General features: G+C 50.8%; 1 protein-coding gene across 3 annotated transcripts in view; it reads left to right on the top strand.

Annotated features, from left to right (window-relative positions):
* The window catches only part of RAB11FIP4 (RAB11 family interacting protein 4), a 113,183-nt gene that overhangs the window by 34,198 nt on the left and 61,667 nt on the right, over positions 1-17,318 (top strand). For 2 of the 3 annotated variants that reach the window (XM_081805404.1, XM_081805402.1), the window contains exons 1-2: positions 3,205-3,287; positions 4,730-4,818. In XM_081805404.1, coding sequence (XP_081661530.1) covers positions 3,281-3,287; positions 4,730-4,818 — 96 coding nt within the window. In that variant the 5' untranslated portion in view covers positions 3,205-3,280. Of the gene's footprint in view, positions 1-3,199; positions 3,288-4,729; positions 4,819-17,318 lie in introns of those variants that run through there. The other variant, XM_081805401.1, reaches the window with a different exon arrangement.

Genomic DNA, 17,318 nt, shown 5'->3' with positions numbered 1-17,318 from the left:
GGTTCAGGGGATCACGGAGAGCCCGTGTATAGGCTCCGCCCACCCGTCAGCCCCAGACTCCCACCCGCGTGGAAAAGGCAGTGTCAGCGGGGATGGAGGTCCAAATGTAGGGCCACCGGGCTCAGGGAGGGAGGAGAGACGCTTGTGTGGGGTCTCTTCTTGCTCACTGCTGGGCACGTGCCCATCATGCCAGGCCACGGGCGGTGACCAGGGCTTCAGACCCCGCTGCAGCTGCCACCACTGGAAACATGTCCTGTGGGCATACAGGAGACACGGTGCCTAAGGAGCAGATGAGTCCCCAGCACGGCCTGGGCTTCGGAGCCTGTGGGGGGTGCGGTGGGCGAGAGGGCGTCCGCCAGGGCAGCGTTAACAATACCGACGGGAAGAGCAGCCTGCGGGCCACGCCCTACAGTTTCCACGGTGCCCCAACATCCACCACCTGCAACCCAGCCCCAAAGGAGTCTGAGAAAGAGCTCGTCCTCGCCCTGCGATGGGGATCCCTGCAAGGAGAGGGCAGGTGGCGGACGAAGAGCGTGTGACAGTGCGTGCGCACGTGTGCGCGTGTGTGTCTGTGGGACCACGCGGGTGGTCAGCCGTCGGCCCCCAGCAGAGTGCCCGGCATACAGGCGGCGCCCACTGAGGGATCGGATGCTTGCGCGTGTGCTGTGGGGGGGAGGGGCTGCCACTAAGTTACAGGTGGATTTAGAAGCGGGCTTCTGGAAGAAATATCGAGAAGCTGAATTTCAGCTGCTGGAACTATGGGCGGTGGGGGCGGGGAGGGGAGGGACACCAGTTCCTTAGAAAAGATAGTTCTTACAAAATTGGCCATTGCCAAAAACTAGGAAAATATACCCAGAGCTCACAAGTTTGAAGTCAGTGGCTCTGGTTGAAGACTAAATTAAGACATCTTTACAGAGAACAATTTGGCAACTGTTATCAAAAGCCTTTAAAATTTAGAGGATTTGTAGAACCATTCATATTCAGTTATTCAACAAATATTTGTGAAGCTTCTAGTATGTGCCAGTCATGGTGGGCGCTATGTATACAGTGGTGATCAAAACAGACATAATCCTTGGGGCGCCTGGGTGGCTCAATTGGTTAGGCGTCTGCCTTCAGCTAAGGTCATGATCCCAGGGTTCTGGGATCCAGCCCTGGGTCAGGTTCCCTGCTCAGTGGAGAGTCTGCTTCTCCCTCTGCCTCTGCCCCTCCCCCCCACTCGCACTCTCTCGCTTGCTCTCTCTCTCAAATAAATAAAATCTTAAAAAGAACAGACAGAATCCTTGCCCCCAGGGAGCTTACTTTCTAGAGGGGAAGATACAAATTAATACAATTATCATGTCAAATATAATTACAAAATGCAGCAGATGGTTTGAAGGAAAAGTATAGGGTGCTACAAGACAGGGTAATAGCAGGGTGGACCCTAATTAGATGGGAGTGGCTAGGACAGGCTTGTCTCAGGGAGAAATGTTTAATATAGGTATAAACAGCGACCTGAAGGATGAATCAAAGTCAGGTGATGAATGGGGGTGGGGAGAGGACGAGTATTTGAAATCGAGTATAGCATGTGCAAAGGCCCTGAGGCAGAACAGAGATTATTTTGCTTGAGGAGTTGACTGAAGGCCAGTGTGGCTGGAATGCGGTGAGGGACAGAAAAAGAAGGGGATGGGGCTGGAGGGGCCAGATCAATATAGGGCCTTGTAGGCCACATTACCGGTTTCGATTTTATCCTAAGGGTAGTGGAGAGTCACTGGAAGGTTTTAAACAGGGCAGGCAGTGACATGATCCAGTTGGAGTGGAGAATGAGTCGGGGGGGCTGAAAGTGGGAGAGGGTAGGTAGATGAATCAGGAGACCTCAGCAGCCAGAAAGGGAGATGATGATGTCTGTGACCGGCGGAATCCCAGGCGCGATGTGGAAAGAAGGTGGCTTGAGGACGTGGTATTTGGGTACGGACTGAATGTGCGTGAGAGGGAGCAGTCCTGGTGATGCTGAAGAACCGCACGGTGGGCGGGAAGGAAGGGAGGGAGGATGCGGCCAGGGAGTGGGCCATTTGAGTGAGTGGTCCTGGGGGGACCTGGGAAGGGTGATTCCTCGGGGCAGCTGGGGTGGATGTGGGAGAAACCAATGAGAAAGTCAAGGATCTGAGCGGCCAAGGGGCCGACCGGTCATCCACACGGCTGTAGAAACCCCCCCAAAATCAATTATAATGACAAAAAGTGGGGAAAACCAAAATTGCCCAACTATTCTGGGTGGTTAGGTAAATGAAGGTGTATCCGCTGGGCAGTGGGTCTTATAACTGCTAAAAATATGGGTGGTACCGCTGGGCAGTGTGGAAAGATTTTTGATAAACGGTTAAGCGGGGGAGAACATTCCAAACATCAAGAACAGCTGACTCCTTTGGGCTAAAAAATCTTACTAACAAACTTTATTTATTTTTTTAAACATTTTTAATTGAAGTATAAAGTACACGTAGAACAGAAAAGTGCATCAGCCACAAGCAGACGGCTCCGTGGGCTTCACTGTGCAGCCAGCACCCGGATGGATCGACAGAAACGCCCTTGGCGTCCCCCCACCCCCTACAAAGTTCTGCCAATGTGGCCATTGTCTTGACCATAATTGGTTTTGCCTTAAGTTGTATTTGATTTGTCATTTTAAATTTTTAAAGAATGTATACAAATGTGACATAATTATTTCCTCCTTGTAGACAGAGGGGAATTTGACCAAGGGTCTCTCAGAACTACCAAAAAAAAAAAAAAGTGGTTAAAACTATGTGTTTTAAAGCAAAGTGGGAAACAGCGGGGTTTGATTCATTCTCTTTTCTGGATTTTCCCCAGGAGCTTGTATTATTTTCGTAGGAAAGAAGCCACTAAGTGGGAAACAGCGGGGTTTGATTCCCTTTTCTGGAGTCTCTGTGATGAGCGCTTATTATTTTTGTAGTAAAGAAACCACTGGGTTAAAAAATCAGAGCATTGACTTTAAGTGAGCCCATCTTTGTCAGGAGGCTCCCCATGCTGTCTGTGGACCTCAGCAGAATCAAGTGACCCCCGCCACTGTCTGGGGCTTGGTGCTGATCCCAGGGTGCAGGGTGGGGGCCTAGGAGGGGACTGCTGGTGTCCCTCCCCAGCCAGCCTCACCCCAGCTCTGTGAACCCCCTGGGCATCTCTGGGGGACCTCACACCTGTCCCTCCTTCTTTCCTACAGGTGGAAAAACTTGTGAAATATCTGGATCCCAACGACCTTGGGAGGATCAACTTCAAGGATTTTTGCCGAGGGGTGTTCGCCATGAAAGGTGAGAGCTTCGTGGGAAGGGGTCTCTCAGGATCCTGTCCAGCTACAGAGGCTGGCCTGACTTGGGTTTCAGCTGGGGTTCCTCCTGGCAGGGCTGAGGAGAAGGGTCCGGGGCTCCCGCAGCTGCCCCAGCCACGCGGGGGGCCATGGAAGGGTGTCTGAACTTCTGCCGTGGGGTCCCACACCCGTGGGACGGTCATTTCCACCCTTCCCGTCGTCTGTCCCACTGAGAAAGGCTCCCGATTGCTTTCTTTTCTCCTTCTGGCGTCCTCTTCCGGGTCACCTCCCTCCAGGATGACCAAGCTCCCAAGCAGTTTCCCAGGACCCGGGAATCGCAGTTTTAAAACCAGCACGGCTGTGGACAAACCGTGGGCAGAGCTGGACACCCATCCTCCTCCTTCTCTTCCGTTCCCTTTATTTCCTCCCCTCTCTCTTCCCTGGGACTCTGCAGTCCCTTCCTCTCTCCCCAGATCTCCCCCTTGAAGGGGCAATATACAGTCCCCCTATTTTCCCCAATTCAGAGGCCGTTGTGCGAGACCCCCAGGCATCAGAGGCCACTCATGGCCACTCTTGCTACTAAACTGCTTGTCTGGAGAAAGTGGCTGAGGTCGCCAGCCAGATGGCCGTGCCAAGGCCTCCCTGCAGGCTCTGAAGAGGAAGCAGTCCAGCGAAGCTTTCCTGCCATCTGGGAAGAAAGCCATGTTTTCCTGTTGGGATGAACCGTTCTCTGTGGGGTAGCTTGGGTTCTGGGAGGGTGGGAAGGAAGCAGGAATGACTTCCTTGGAAGTGAGGGTTGATGGGAAGCGAGCTGAGAGGTTGGGAGGGGCTGCACATGGCCCCCGTGAAGCCTTCCGAATAGAGTTGGCTGGAGGACCACCTTCAAATGCACCTGTCACGTGCCTATGCCAGGCGCTTTGCAGGTTTGACCTCCTTTGTCTGAAAAGCTATGGGGGCATTTGCTCAGGAACTGTGGAGGGAGGCCACCTGTGTAACCGAGTCAGCAGGAGGTAGAGCCATCCTGAGGGTGACCCTATCCTAGGTGTCCTGGAGTTTGCAGGGCTGTTGAGGGCCCCAGTGCATTTGGAGTCTCTGTGAACCAGGCAGGGAGTATTGTCTTATATCCCTTCCTCCAGGAAGGCCTCCTTGATTCTCTTTGCCCCCTGACCTGCCCTCTGCATTTGGGAGTCTCTCTTTCGTGCGCTCTCTGTTGGAGTTAGTCCCCTTGGGAGAATGCCTGGAGGGCAAGGACCTGTCTCAGTTCCATCCTCAGAGTCCTGGCCCAGCTCCTCCATAGCCGGGTACTCCATCTCTGCCTTGGAAGGGTCAACTGGTCTCTTGGAGACTTGGGCCCTGTGCCTCCCCCACAGCCCTTCCTACCCAAGGCCCGGGAATCAGAAGCAGAGCTGCTGAGGCTCTGAGCCTGCACTGTCTGTCTGTCCGCAGGGTGTGAGGAGCTGTTGAAGGATGTGTTGTCTGTGGAGAGCGCGGGGACTCTGCCCTGCACGCCCGAGATCCCAGACTGTGTGGAGCAGGTAAGAAGGCCGAGGCCCACGGCAGCTCCTCGCGGGGAAGAGATAGAGGAGCCTCCGGAGGCCCTGCCTTGCCCTTTCTGATCTTCTTGCCTTTGCTCTACCTCGTTGGTGTCTGGGAGGCCGCAGGGCCTTCCCTTTTGAGGACTGGTTAGCTTCAAAGTCAAGAAATAGCTTTTGGAATCTGAGCAACAAAGCCCCTTGGGAAGCCACAGCAAAGAGTGTAGGGACCGGGGGGTCCTCACAGAGCACCTTTACTCCCCACCCTCGGGTTCCAAGGAGAAACTGAGTCCCAAACAGGGAAAGTGACAGATTTGAGGTCAATGGCAGGCAGGACTGCAATTTTTCTCTTTTCTCCTGTGCCACAACCCACGGAGCCAACAGACCCCTGGGTGGTTTTTCCCAAACAACAACCCCCACCAATTCCTCCATCTGCCAATTCTCCAGCACCAGCCCCGTGCCTAGCAATTCCTTCAGTTCAGTTCCAGAGTTAGTGCAGACCCCGGGGTCAAGGACTCATCCCCCACAACCACCCCACTTAGGGGCAGCCACAGATGGGGAGCCCAGGCTGCCTGCCCTTGTGCTGGCTAAACACAAATGTGGGGATTCCCACAACCCCCCCACTCAGGTTCAAAAATTCACTGGAACAACTCGCAGAACTCAGGAAGGAACACGCTGTGTTTGCGATAATCAGTTGGTTACAGAGGACACGACTCAGGAACAGCCAACTGGGAAAGATGCAAAGGGCAAAGCATGGGGGTGGGAGGTGCAGAGATCCCATGCCCTCTCCAGACCCCGCCACCTTCCCAGCACATCAGCATGCTCACCAACCAGGCGCTCTCCAACCTTCGATAACCCCATATGCAGCTCCTCTTGCCTCCCCAAGGTGGGGTTGTGGGCGAGTTGAACATTCCCACCTTCTAATTACACTCGGGATTTCTGGTGGCCAGACCCATCCTGAGGCTCTCTAGGGGCCCCACCTGTGTCACCTCTTCAGTAGGAATTCAGGTTTGTTGGGAAAGGGCTCCTTAGGCGTGACCAAAGACACTCCCATTACTCAGGACATTTCGAGGGCCTTAGGAGCTCTGTGCCAGGAAGTGGGACAAACACCACAGTCCCCCCGGCTCTGTATTCCTTTAGCTCACCTAATGGTTTGTTTATTAGAAAACTGTGAACTCTTTTTGCAAACACACGGGGCTACATCCTACAGAGAGACACAGTTTAAGATGTGCATCTTGACAGTCAACGGAGGACCCTTCTGGTCAAGACACCCCAGAGCTGGAGGAGGATTTTCTTGGTTTCTCATCCAGGCCAGCTCAAAAAAAATCTTTTCTCCACCTCTGGTTGGTGCCTCATCTGGACCCTCCAAACATAAGTATTTTCTATAGCTGAAGGAGGTCCAGGACTCCCGAGGTCACTTTGGCTAGGTGGTAGGGTCAGAGTTGGCCCTGGCTGAGTGGGAGTCCTCATGGAGGACCTGAATGCTGAGGCGGGCCAGCAAAATGGTGCTGGAGAAGCCAGCAGAGGCCAGAGCCAGGGCCTCCAACACAGAGGCCAGCGGCTGGCCCCCAGGGTGCTGTGCCCAAAACGAGGGCCCCCAGGGATGAGTGAAGAGAGCTAGGCTCCAGACCTGCCTCGACAGGCCCAGTGGATGTGGGGTGAATATATATTTGGGCCCAACTAATGGGACAGGGGCCAGGATCAGGGCAGAAGACTCCCTGTGTGGGACAAACAAATGAGTGTCCCCAGGTTTTTGGAGTGGGCCCCTTGTGGATTGCTGAGCAGAAAGGCTGTGGGGTCACTCAGGACTGGGTCCATACCCCACCGGGGCCACTGACTAGGCAAGCAAACCGGATAAGCTGCATTCAGCTCGTCTGGGCCTCAGTTTCCTCAGCTGCCATGCCTATCTAGGGGCCCTGTGGAAATCAGTGAGAAAGTACTAATGTTCTAATCAGCTAATACATGAGACATCCCTTCCTCCCCGCGCTGAGTCGTAGTGGTTAGGATGAGAACGTGGTGCTTACTCCGCTTTACCCTTGGAAACTGGTGTTTCAAGTCTGTCAAAACAAAGGCCTCCGTGAGGAGCTGGAGGGCAGAGTGGAGCCAGGCCAGCCTCCCCCCAGCGTTGTCAGGGCAGATCCTCTTCCTGCAGCTACAGGCCGCTCTTTTGGCCCCCACGTGTGGCCATCCATGCTTCTGGAAGAAACGGGTAAGAAATAGACCCAGAAGCCTTGGGCTCCAGGAGGATGCTTTGCTTTTAGAACAATGCTGTTTTCCAGAATACAGAACCTGGAGGTTTGAGAAAAGCAGGAAGAACATGCCAGTCCAACCTCAGCCACCCTGGTGCCCCTCATTTTCTCTGTCTCAGGACCTTGCCTGCATATGCGTCTTCATTTCCCTTTGTTTAAGCCCCTCTGGGGTGAGCTCTTCATGCCGTCTACGTAGGTCTGGCTCTTTCAGGTGGTTCCACTGGCCAGAGCCCGGGGAGGTGGCAACTGATCACCAGATGCACTGAGCAGCCTTGTTCTGGGGCATTCCAACCGGGCAGCTCGGTTGACCTGGGCTCTGTTCCTTACGATGAGCTCCCAAGTGCTGGGAGGTGGGTGGGGGCACAGGTCAAAAGCCAGCCGGCTGGGCCTGTGGGCTCCTGCAGGACCCCAGGCCTCCATGATGGGGATGAATCCCCTTCCTGGCTCAGCCCCCTGGAATATGGAGCTCTGGGCTCCATTTGGCTAAACGCCCACAGCTCCTCAGTTTGGAGGAGCTGAGGGGGCCAGTTTGGGCAGGTCTTAATCCTAAAGACCGGGTCCTTAGCACCCTGCGGTGTCCCAGCTGTCCCCTAGGGGTCAGCTTGAGACCAACCAGAACCTGGATCCCTCGGGCTTCCAAAGTGCTGCCGGAGACAAAAATGCCAAGGGTGGTTTGGGGACCCTGTTGGGGGGACACATTGATAGGAAAACAGGAGCTCCCCTCCTCCCCTCAGCCTGGGGTGGGGACCTCTGACCTCACCACCTGATGAGGGTCCTAGTTAAAATGCTGAACCGCTTTAGGGCGGGGTTGCCATAGGCACCCTGTGCCTCAACCTCCCGCCCGCGCCTCTCAGCCTGCTCTTCGGACTTGTGGGCCCACGTGAGTCCCTCCTGGGTGCGTGTCCCCTGTGCTATATCATTTCTAGAACTTACTGGATGTCACCCTGCAAGTGTCCTCAGAGCCTGTGGCACCAGAAAGCGTTGCTGAGGACTTGGTAAACCCAACTGCCAAGCAAGGTCCCTGGTGTAGGGGGATTTGAATGTGGTCGGAGGGGATGCTGGGTGTCCCTGGCGTCCATGGATGGGTGTCCCTTGGCTGGGGTCTTAGGAGGCGCCCTGGGAGTCCCTCCCAAGGCGGGCCTGCTCAACGGGCTCCCCCTTGTCCTCCCTTTTTTGCAGCCCTCAGTCTCTATAGTGTAGGGGTCTGGATGGGGAGAGGGCGTAGGCAGGTGGAGAGCCCCCCCACCTTAGGCCTGAGAGGCGAGGGGGTGGTGAAGTGAAAGCTGTGAGAGCCCGGGCCCTTGGTCATTCTCCCTCATGGGCCGGTTCGTGGGGAACCCCACACAATGACCAGGGCCTCAAGCAGTCTGCTCCTCCTATGAAGACTACCATGTCAGCCAGTGATGTCACCAGCCAGTCTGCCCCCAAGCGAGGAAGTCATTCTTGACGCCCCCACAGCCAGCCAGCTTCAAGTCCCCTGATCCCCACTCACCCCCTTGCCCTCCCCCCACTGCTGCCTACAGCTCTCCTCCCTGGCCCCAGCCCTCCCCTCTCTAGACCCTTAGCCCAGGGCCTAGCATCTTCCTAAGGAGCTGCTCTGGCTCTCCCTTTTGTGACCCATCACCAGTGGGATAAAAACAGCTCCCCCCCACTTCTCCAGCCTCACCTCTCACCACCCCGAGATGGGCGACACCCAGCTGTTCTTCATTGTATGAAAAGGCCAAGTTCTCTCTTGCCTCCCAGACTTTGCACAAGTTTTGTCTTTCTCCTGGAATATCCTCCCACCCACTGTCCCTGGGCTAATTTCTGCTCATCACTAAGACTCACACCTCCTCTAGGAAGCCTCCCCTGGTTCCCTCTGCCCCAGCCTGGAGGAGGACCTGCACTGAGCTTCCTTGAGCCCCCAGGCCTTAACCTCAGCCTCCACCATGGCTCCAAGTTCCCTCCCCAGTGACACCATTTTCACCCCGTGGTGGCAGGGCTCGCTCGAGCTGACCTTGTCTCCACAACCAGCACATCCTTATTCACTCTGCATAGAGTGTTTCTCTAAGTATTTCTACGATTAGAAATCTAAAAATGCTGTATCAAAGGGTATGCAGACTTTTTTTTTTTAATAGATGTATCCTAATTTTTCTTCTCAAAAGGCGGTACGGATGTATCCTCTAACAGTATGTGAGCGTGCCCATCACTGGCCCTTTGGATTTCTTCTTTGGGGAATTACCTGTTCACAGTCTTTGCTCATTTTCCTTTGGGTAGGTTGTCTTTTCCTTATTGATTTATAAGACATCTATATACATTCTGTCAATCTTTATGTATTTTGCTTGTATTTTAGTCTTGTTTTTGGTGTCTTTTATTGTATAGAATTTTAAAATTCTTAAGTAATCCTTACCTGTCCTTTTATGCCATTTACATTTTATGCTTCTTTATCTCAAGGCTATAAACATATCCCCCTATATTTTTTTTTCCAATACTTTTAGACAAAACATGTTATGCTTATAACTCTTTGATCACCTGCAGCTTATTTTTGGTTTTGGTAAGGATATATTCATCTGGCATTATTATTTTCCAAATGTTTCCAGCTGTCCAAGCGCCTACTGTTGGATAATCCCACTTTCCCCACTCATTTGGAATTTCACCCCTTTCTCATATGCTAAATTTCCTTATGATCACGGTTTCTTTCTGGACTCTGGTCTGTTCTATTGATCTATTTGTCTTATTTCTGAGCCAAAACCAGTCTCATCTACTCTTGCTTTATAGTTTGATATCTGCTAGAGACAATCTCCTTCATCCCTCTTTATTTAAAAACGATTTTTGTTATGCTTACATATTTTCTCTTCCAGAATACTCTTTTTTGTCAAAATCTGTTAAAAACCCTGCTAGAGATTTTGTTTGGAATGTGTTCATCAATTGAAGGGAATTGGCTTCTTTATAATATGGAATTCTCTCATTCAGGAACTTAGTGTATCTCTGTATTTATTCTGGCTTTCTTTTAGGCCCTTCAGAAAAACTTTATGATCTTCTCAAATAGGTTCTGCACATTTTTCTTCATAGGGTGACTATATTTTAGAGTCTCTATTCCTGTTATGTGTAGAATCTTTGTGCCATGATATTTCCCAGTTGGTTATGGCTAGTGTTTAGGACAGCTTTTGGTTTTTGGTGTGGATCTTGTCATGACAACCTTACTAAACCTTACCCTTATTAGTTGTAATAGCTCACTTACATACTATTTCTCAACCTTATCCTATATAACAACATAACTATATTACTTTTCTGCATAAATTTAAATAGCTACATATATTTCATTACACAAAGACAACCAAATTTATTTACCAGTTCTTTATTGTTGGGCATATATATACATATATTAACCTAATTTGGGGGTTTAACAAATGCAATGTAATCATCATTCTTGTAGCTAAACAGTTCCCCACAGCAGCAATCACTGCTTTAGAGTAAGTCTGAGGTTGGCAGACTACAGTGCCTATGGGCCAAATCTAGCAGGCTGTTTTTGTAAATAAAGTTTTATTAGAACATATTCATCCCCATTTGCTCACCTCTTGTCTGTGGTTCTTTCACATCACAATGGCAGAGTTGAATGGCTGCCACAGAATTTTATGGCCCACAAAGCCTAGAATATTTACTCTCTGCCCCTTACAGAAATCTGGTAAGTGGAAACTAATTTTTTTAAAGATTTATTTATTTATTTGAGAGAGAGAGAGAGGGCACGTCCTCGCGAGCACACGAGCCAGGGGGAGGGGCAGAAGGAGAAAGAGAATCTCCAGCAGACTCCCCGCTGAGCACAGAGCCCAATGCAGGGCTCGATCCCACAACCCCGAGATCATGACCTGAGCTGAATGAAATCAAGAGTCGGACACTTAACAGACTGAGCCTCCCAGGTGCCCCAGAGTGGAAACTATTTTATCAAAAGGGTGCTAATCTTAAAATTTCCCATACAACTGCCAAATTCCTTTCCAGAAGAGTTGTTTCATTTACTGTCCCATCAGGATTGCGTCCGAGTCCAACTACCCTTTTGATACTGGGTGTTAACTGATTTCTCAAATCTTATGTGAGAGGCTAACAAGATTAGGATTGCTCTTTTGAATTAAAATACACTTGAACTTGGGGCACCTGGCTGGCTCAGTCGGTACAGCGTGTGACCCTTGATCTCAGGGTTGTGAGTTTGAACCTTAAAAATAATAAATAAACTTAAAAATAATAAATAAACAAATAAATAAAAATATAGTTGAACTTCTTCAATTACATTTATTGGAGTTCTTTGTTCATTAATTGCCTGCCCACATTCTTTATCGTAGTTTCTATGTATGTATTAATTCTCATTGATTTATAAAAACTAGAAATGTTACATTTTTGGACATACATTACAAATACTGTTTCAGCTTGTCATTTGTTTTTAACTTTGTTTATGACAACGGATTTATAATTCTCTTATAGCTAACTCATCCATCTTTTCCGTTATGGCTTTGGCTTTTGGTGTGATGCTTAGAAAGGCTTTCCTACCCAAGACTGGAACTATTCTACTTTTTAATTTTTTTTATTTTTTTTAGAGATTTTATTTATTTATTTGAGAGAGGGAGAATGAGAGAGAGAGAGAGAGAGAACATGAGAGGGGGAGAGTCAGAGGGAGAAGCAGACTCCCCGCTGAGCAGGGAGCCCGACTCAGGACTCTGATCCTGGGACTCCAGGATCATGACCTGAGCCGAAGGCAGTCACTTAACCAACTGAGCCACCCAGGCACCCCTATTCTATTTTATTTAAAGAAAAAAAATTTTTTTTTGAGAGAGAGTGTGTGCACATGCGCAAGGTGGTGGGGGAGGGGAAGAGGGAGAGAAAGAATCTCAAGCCGACTCTCTGCTCAGCGTGGAGCCTGACGCGGTGCTCAATCTCATGATCTGAGCTGAAATCAAGCGTTGGATGCCTAACTGACTGAGCCACCCAGGCGCCCCGATTCTACTTTGTTTTTACTTCATGTATTCAGTTTTTATCTTTAAAGTTTTGATCCATGGAATTAATTCTGATGTCTGGAGTGAGGTAGGGATCCAGCCTTCCTTGTTTCCCGTCAGCCCCTTACCCTCCCTCCCACCCATCTCACCTCATGGGAATCAGAAGCTCCTTAAGGCTAGGTTATGCTACGGCGGTCCCCTGGTGGGGAAATAAATGGGGTTTACTGGGTCCCCAGACCGTAAGCCCAGGCCCAGACTGGCTCTTCTGCTCATACGCGGAAGGAGCTTTGCCAAGCCTCCGTCTTGTCAGGACAGCTGTTAAAAAGCTGCCCTATGGTTCTCTAGGACCAGCCCCGGGGAGCTTAAGGCCTGAAGGCCCAAGTGTATCCTTGCTTAACTTCATCCATCCTGAAGCACGTGTTCCTAAAACCTCCTGTGACAACGGCACTTTTAAATTCTAAAAATATTTGTTCTGAGAAACAACGCTCTGATTCAGCCGAGCCGGCGGAGGTGTGGGAGGCGGCGTCAAGCGCGCGCTGATGTGGTGAGGCGGGAGGGGGCTCAACGGCTCGCGGCGGGTGGGGGGGTGGGGGGTGCCCTTACATGATCCTTTCTGCTTCGTATGGCCGCAGTGTTTTCTCTATGTTCCAATACCTCCCTCCTCTTAAAGGAAAGAATAGTTTGCTTCTCCCGAGCCCCACAGTTTCTGTAAGAATAAAAGATCCTTGAGTCGTATCTCAGGGAAACACCTGAACTCTGCTTAGAGCAGAAGTGGCTGGTATAGAAGCAGAGGAGATGCTGAAGGCCCTTTTGTTTGTCCCCTCACTCTGGTCTGCCTTGGACCGCCTGTCCCTGACCTTCTGCGCCCCACCCCCGGCCATCCCTGCCCTAGGAAGGCTGAGCTGAGCCAGCCAGGAGCGCTGGCTTCCCAGGATATCCAGGATTCCACCCTCTGCCTCCCCCCGCCTTGCTGCTCAAGTTCACACTTCCCTTTAGAACCTGGACTCACAGCACCTGAGCAAACTTGGGAGAGTGGCCACTTACATCCCATCTTGAGAGGGTTTGGTTGGATTATTACCCTGGAGGAGATGAACCAGTTTTGCATCTGACTTTGTGATTTAATTTCAGCATTATTTCTTTCATTGACTAGACACCCTTGGATCTCTCCCATTCTCCTTTGAAGCAGCTGTCCCAGCCTGCTGGTTCTCACATTGATGAGTAGATTTTTGACACAGGTAACTGTGGGAAGACACACACACACAATCGCATAAGGACAGATGTTAGATCTCAGAAGCAGCCCGGTCTAAATTAGTGGTTCTCAACCCTGGCTGCGCACTGGATTCATGTAGGGGCTTTCAAAAGATACAAAAGACCCCCCTCCCAGAGGTCCTGATTTAATCAGTCCGGGGAGGGGTCCACTTGTCTATGTTTACAAGTTCCCCAAGTAACTCTAATGCACACCCAAATTAGAAAACCAAGTGTCTACTAAATCAGGAGTTCTCAAAATTTGCTGCATATTATAATTGCCCGGGAGCTTTTAAGATTCTGGATGCCCAGGCTGTCCCTCAGACCAGTCAACACAGACCCTCGAGGGTGTTGCCTTTTTAAAATCTCCTCAGGCGATTCCATGAAACCCTGATCCTATAACATCCTGGATCCTGGTCAGTTCACATTCACACTTCTCTCCCCAAGGACGGAGTGCAGAGGTGGAGTTGCGGGGGAAGAGTCTTTAGATTGGGACAGTGGATGGTGGGGCAGTACGTGGGCTCAACAAATGTTGGCTGCCCTTTCCCAGGTGGCCACCTCTGGGGATACTGGTTTGGGATTGCGGGGCCCTGCTCTGAGCTGTCTGTCTGTCCTCCACAGAACCAGGCCGCCTGGGGGCTCAGGCACAGGGAGGGAGCATTCTTGGAGTCCACTGAGCCATGACTTTGCTTTTCCGAGAGAGGCCCTACAAGGGCCCTCGGGGGACTCTGGGTCAGTGGGGCGGGGCCCACCATGTGTCAGAGCCTAACCAGGAATCTCGTTAGAGCCTTCCTCATCTGCCACCCCATGGAGAAACCTGAGAGCTCAGGCTCCTGCTGCAAAAGGTTCGAGAATGGAGACTAGATTGCCTTAACAAAGACCTCGCAAATGTACTTTTCCTCCGACTTTTTATCTCCAAGGTTTTCAACTTCAGGAAAGAAGTTAAGAGTAGTGCCATTGAATACCCATCTCTCCAGCTCCCTAGATTCGCCAGTCGTTACCATGTTGTGAACGTTTGCGTTCCCTGCTCCTGGGTGCCTATATGTACTTTATTCATGTATTGCTGGGCTGTTTGAAAATTAGTTGCAGAGGCACCTGGGTGGCTCAGTGGGTTAAGCATCTGCCTTCAGCTCAGGTCATGATCTCAGGGTCGTGGGATCGAGCCCCGCATCAAGCTCCCTGCTCAGTGGGGAGCCTGCTTCTCCCTCTCCCTCTGCCTGCCGCTCCCCCTGCTTGTGCTCTCTCTCTCTGCCAAATAAATAAATAAAATCTTAAAAAAAAAAAAAAAGTTAGTTGCAGACATTGTGATACTTCATCCTTAAATACTTGACCATTCCTAAGAGCAAGGATATCCTCGACATAACCACAGCACTGGTTATCACCTGTGGGGAATTTCACATGGATGCCATATATTATCTAATATAAATTCCATATTCAAGTTTTCCGGATATTTTTGTAGCTTTTCTTTTTGATCTCAGGTGTAATCCAGGATCACGCATTACATATAGTTGTCCTGTCTCTTCAGTCTCTATTAATCTAGAATAGTTCACCAGCCTTTCTTTTCTTCCCTTCCAAGTACTAACCAGGCCCGACCCTGCTTAGCTTCCAAAATCATAGGAGATCGGGCACGTTCAGGGTGGTATGGCCGTAAATAGCTTTTCCTTTCTTTTTTTTTTTTTGGACCTTTAATGACATTGACATTTTTTATAAAGTCAAACCAGTTGTTCCGAAGAATGCACTCAATTTGCATTTGCCCGTATTGGTTATCCAGCCCTGTGGGTTAGTGCAATTTAAATCCTAATTAAAATGGGGTGGAGGAGGGGAGTTCTACTGGGTTTCTTTCTCTGCTCCATATGCATTTAAAGTGCCTATCCTTGGTGCCCACTCAAGGGGCCTCAGTTTTCCCAGTTGTAAAGCAGCCAGCCAGTGGGGTGTAGAGAAGATGGGGGAGCACCACGGGGGGCAGAAGGGCTTGTCTGCAGGGCAGAGTGTCCACCCCTTGGCACCTGACCCCAGAACCGGGAGGAGGCAGCAGGCCTGGGTGCTGTGGGGAAGAGAAGACTGTAAAATTGGGCTGGTGAAAGAACCTCATGGGTCCTTCTGGGGATTATATAAGCTAACGTGGGAAAGAGGTGTAAGCCCCTAGGAGGCTGTGCATGACATTTCCCAAGGCACCCATGTCTGGGGGATCTCAGCTGTGCTCCAAGCCCTGAAGGGCATCTTCCCGGGATACCAACCGTGCTGCAAGAATCGGGGAAAACCTTGTCAAACATCAAAACAGGCTTGGTACGTCATTCACATACATTTTCAAGATAAGAAAGAAGACTTTTAAAATAGTTTTACTTGGGACGCCTGGGTGGCTCAGTCGGTTAAGCGGCTGCCTTCGGCCCAGGTCATGATCCCAGGGTCCTGGAATCGAGTCCCACATCGGGCTCCTTGCTCAGCAGGGAACCTGCTTCTCCCTCTCTCTCCCTCTGCTTGTGCTCTCTCTGTCAAATAAATAAAATCTTTAAAAATAAATAAATAAAATAGTTTTACTTTACAGGTTGTTCATTTGAGTCCTGCTCCTGTAACAGGCTCATTCATGTCCACTTTCCTCAGAAGTATGGCCACTTTATGTATGATATTACTATTATTGCTGTTGTATTCTTTTTAAAGATTTTATTTATTTATTTGAGAGAGAGCAAGAGAGAAAGCACAGTGGGGGGACGGTAGAGGGGGAGGGAGAAGCAGGCTCCCTGCTGTCACAGGGCTTGATCCCAGGACTCTGGAATCATGACCTGGGATGAAGGCAGATGTTTAACAGACTGAGCCACCCAGGTGCCCCTTATTGCTGTTTTATTATAATAAAATAAAAGCAATGTCCATTTTAACAATAAAACTGGTCTTGGCTGAGGATGGTGAGAAACAGGGAAATTTGGGGCCAGGGAGGGGCTCCCTGGGCAGGATCTGTGGATGACATGATTTTGCCTCTTCTCACGGCTGGCCTCAAGGAGGGTTGGTTCAAGCCCCCTTTGTCTGGGGGCTGCCCTAACTTGCAAGGAGCGCTTTTGGCCAGATCATCACTAGGCACTGCTAATCGTCACCCAGGCTGCTCTGAACCCTGGGATGAGCTCAGGTTTGAGTCAGGAGGAGTCAGCACTCAGGAGTGGAATGCGAATTCCACTCGCCCACTTTCTCTGTGTGTCATTGGGCGAGTTGCTTCACTTCTCTGAGCCTTCTTCATGTCCAGCTGTGTAACCTCAGGGAAGCGATGCCTCACTTGCAGGGGTATGGTGAGAATGACATGAAATAATGTCTCTAAAGGGTCCTGAAGAGAACAGGGCCCCCAGTAAGTGGGAGGTTTTCTTTTTTTTTTTTTTAAGATTTTATTATTCATTTGAGAGAGAGAGCATGAGTGGGATGGAGGGGCAGAGGGAGAGGGAGAAGCAGACTCCCATTAAGCAGGGAGCCCGATGCGGGGCTCGATCCCAGGACCCTGAGATCATGACCTGAGCTGAAGGCAGACGCTCCACCGACTGAGCTACCCAGGCGCCCGTAGGTGGTGGTTTTGATTGTCCTCTCAGTATGGCTCAGCTCCCTGAGGGGAATCCTTGAGAACACAGGTGACACGGAGAATTTCCTTTCCTTTCCTTCCCCTCCGTCTCCCAAAGCCACCAACTGCCTCCAGCTGTACCCACACACAGTGCCCTCCTGGGATGGCGGATGACGTGACCCTGCTTGACAAAGGCCAGTCCCGTGCCTGAGCCCTGGGTCCCAGGCCCTCTTGCCCCCTCCAGGACAAGCCACCACCCCCACAGCACCAGGGCTGCACCCCCTCCCAGATGTTTCCCCTCGCATGCAGCTAATGTAATATAATAATGCCCATGGGGGACGTGGAGGGGAGCCCCACCTGACTCCATGTCCCCTTTCCTCAAAGCTCCTCTGCACCCAGTTTCTCATCTCGCTTTTTCTGCTACCCCTCCCAGTCCTGTGTGTGTCTTGTCTGTGTCCCCCTCTCCCCCACCAGGCTGGGTCTCCACGACGGTGCCCGCCACACCAAGCACAG

The sequence above is a fragment of the Leptonychotes weddellii genome, chromosome 15 (genome assembly GCF_054177405.1).
Source record: "Leptonychotes weddellii isolate Sample4059 chromosome 15, ASM5417740v2, whole genome shotgun sequence".
NCBI lineage: Eukaryota > Metazoa > Chordata > Mammalia > Carnivora > Phocidae > Leptonychotes > Leptonychotes weddellii.
Note: the sequence above shows the minus strand (reverse complement) of the source record. Positions and strands in the feature narration are given on the sequence as shown.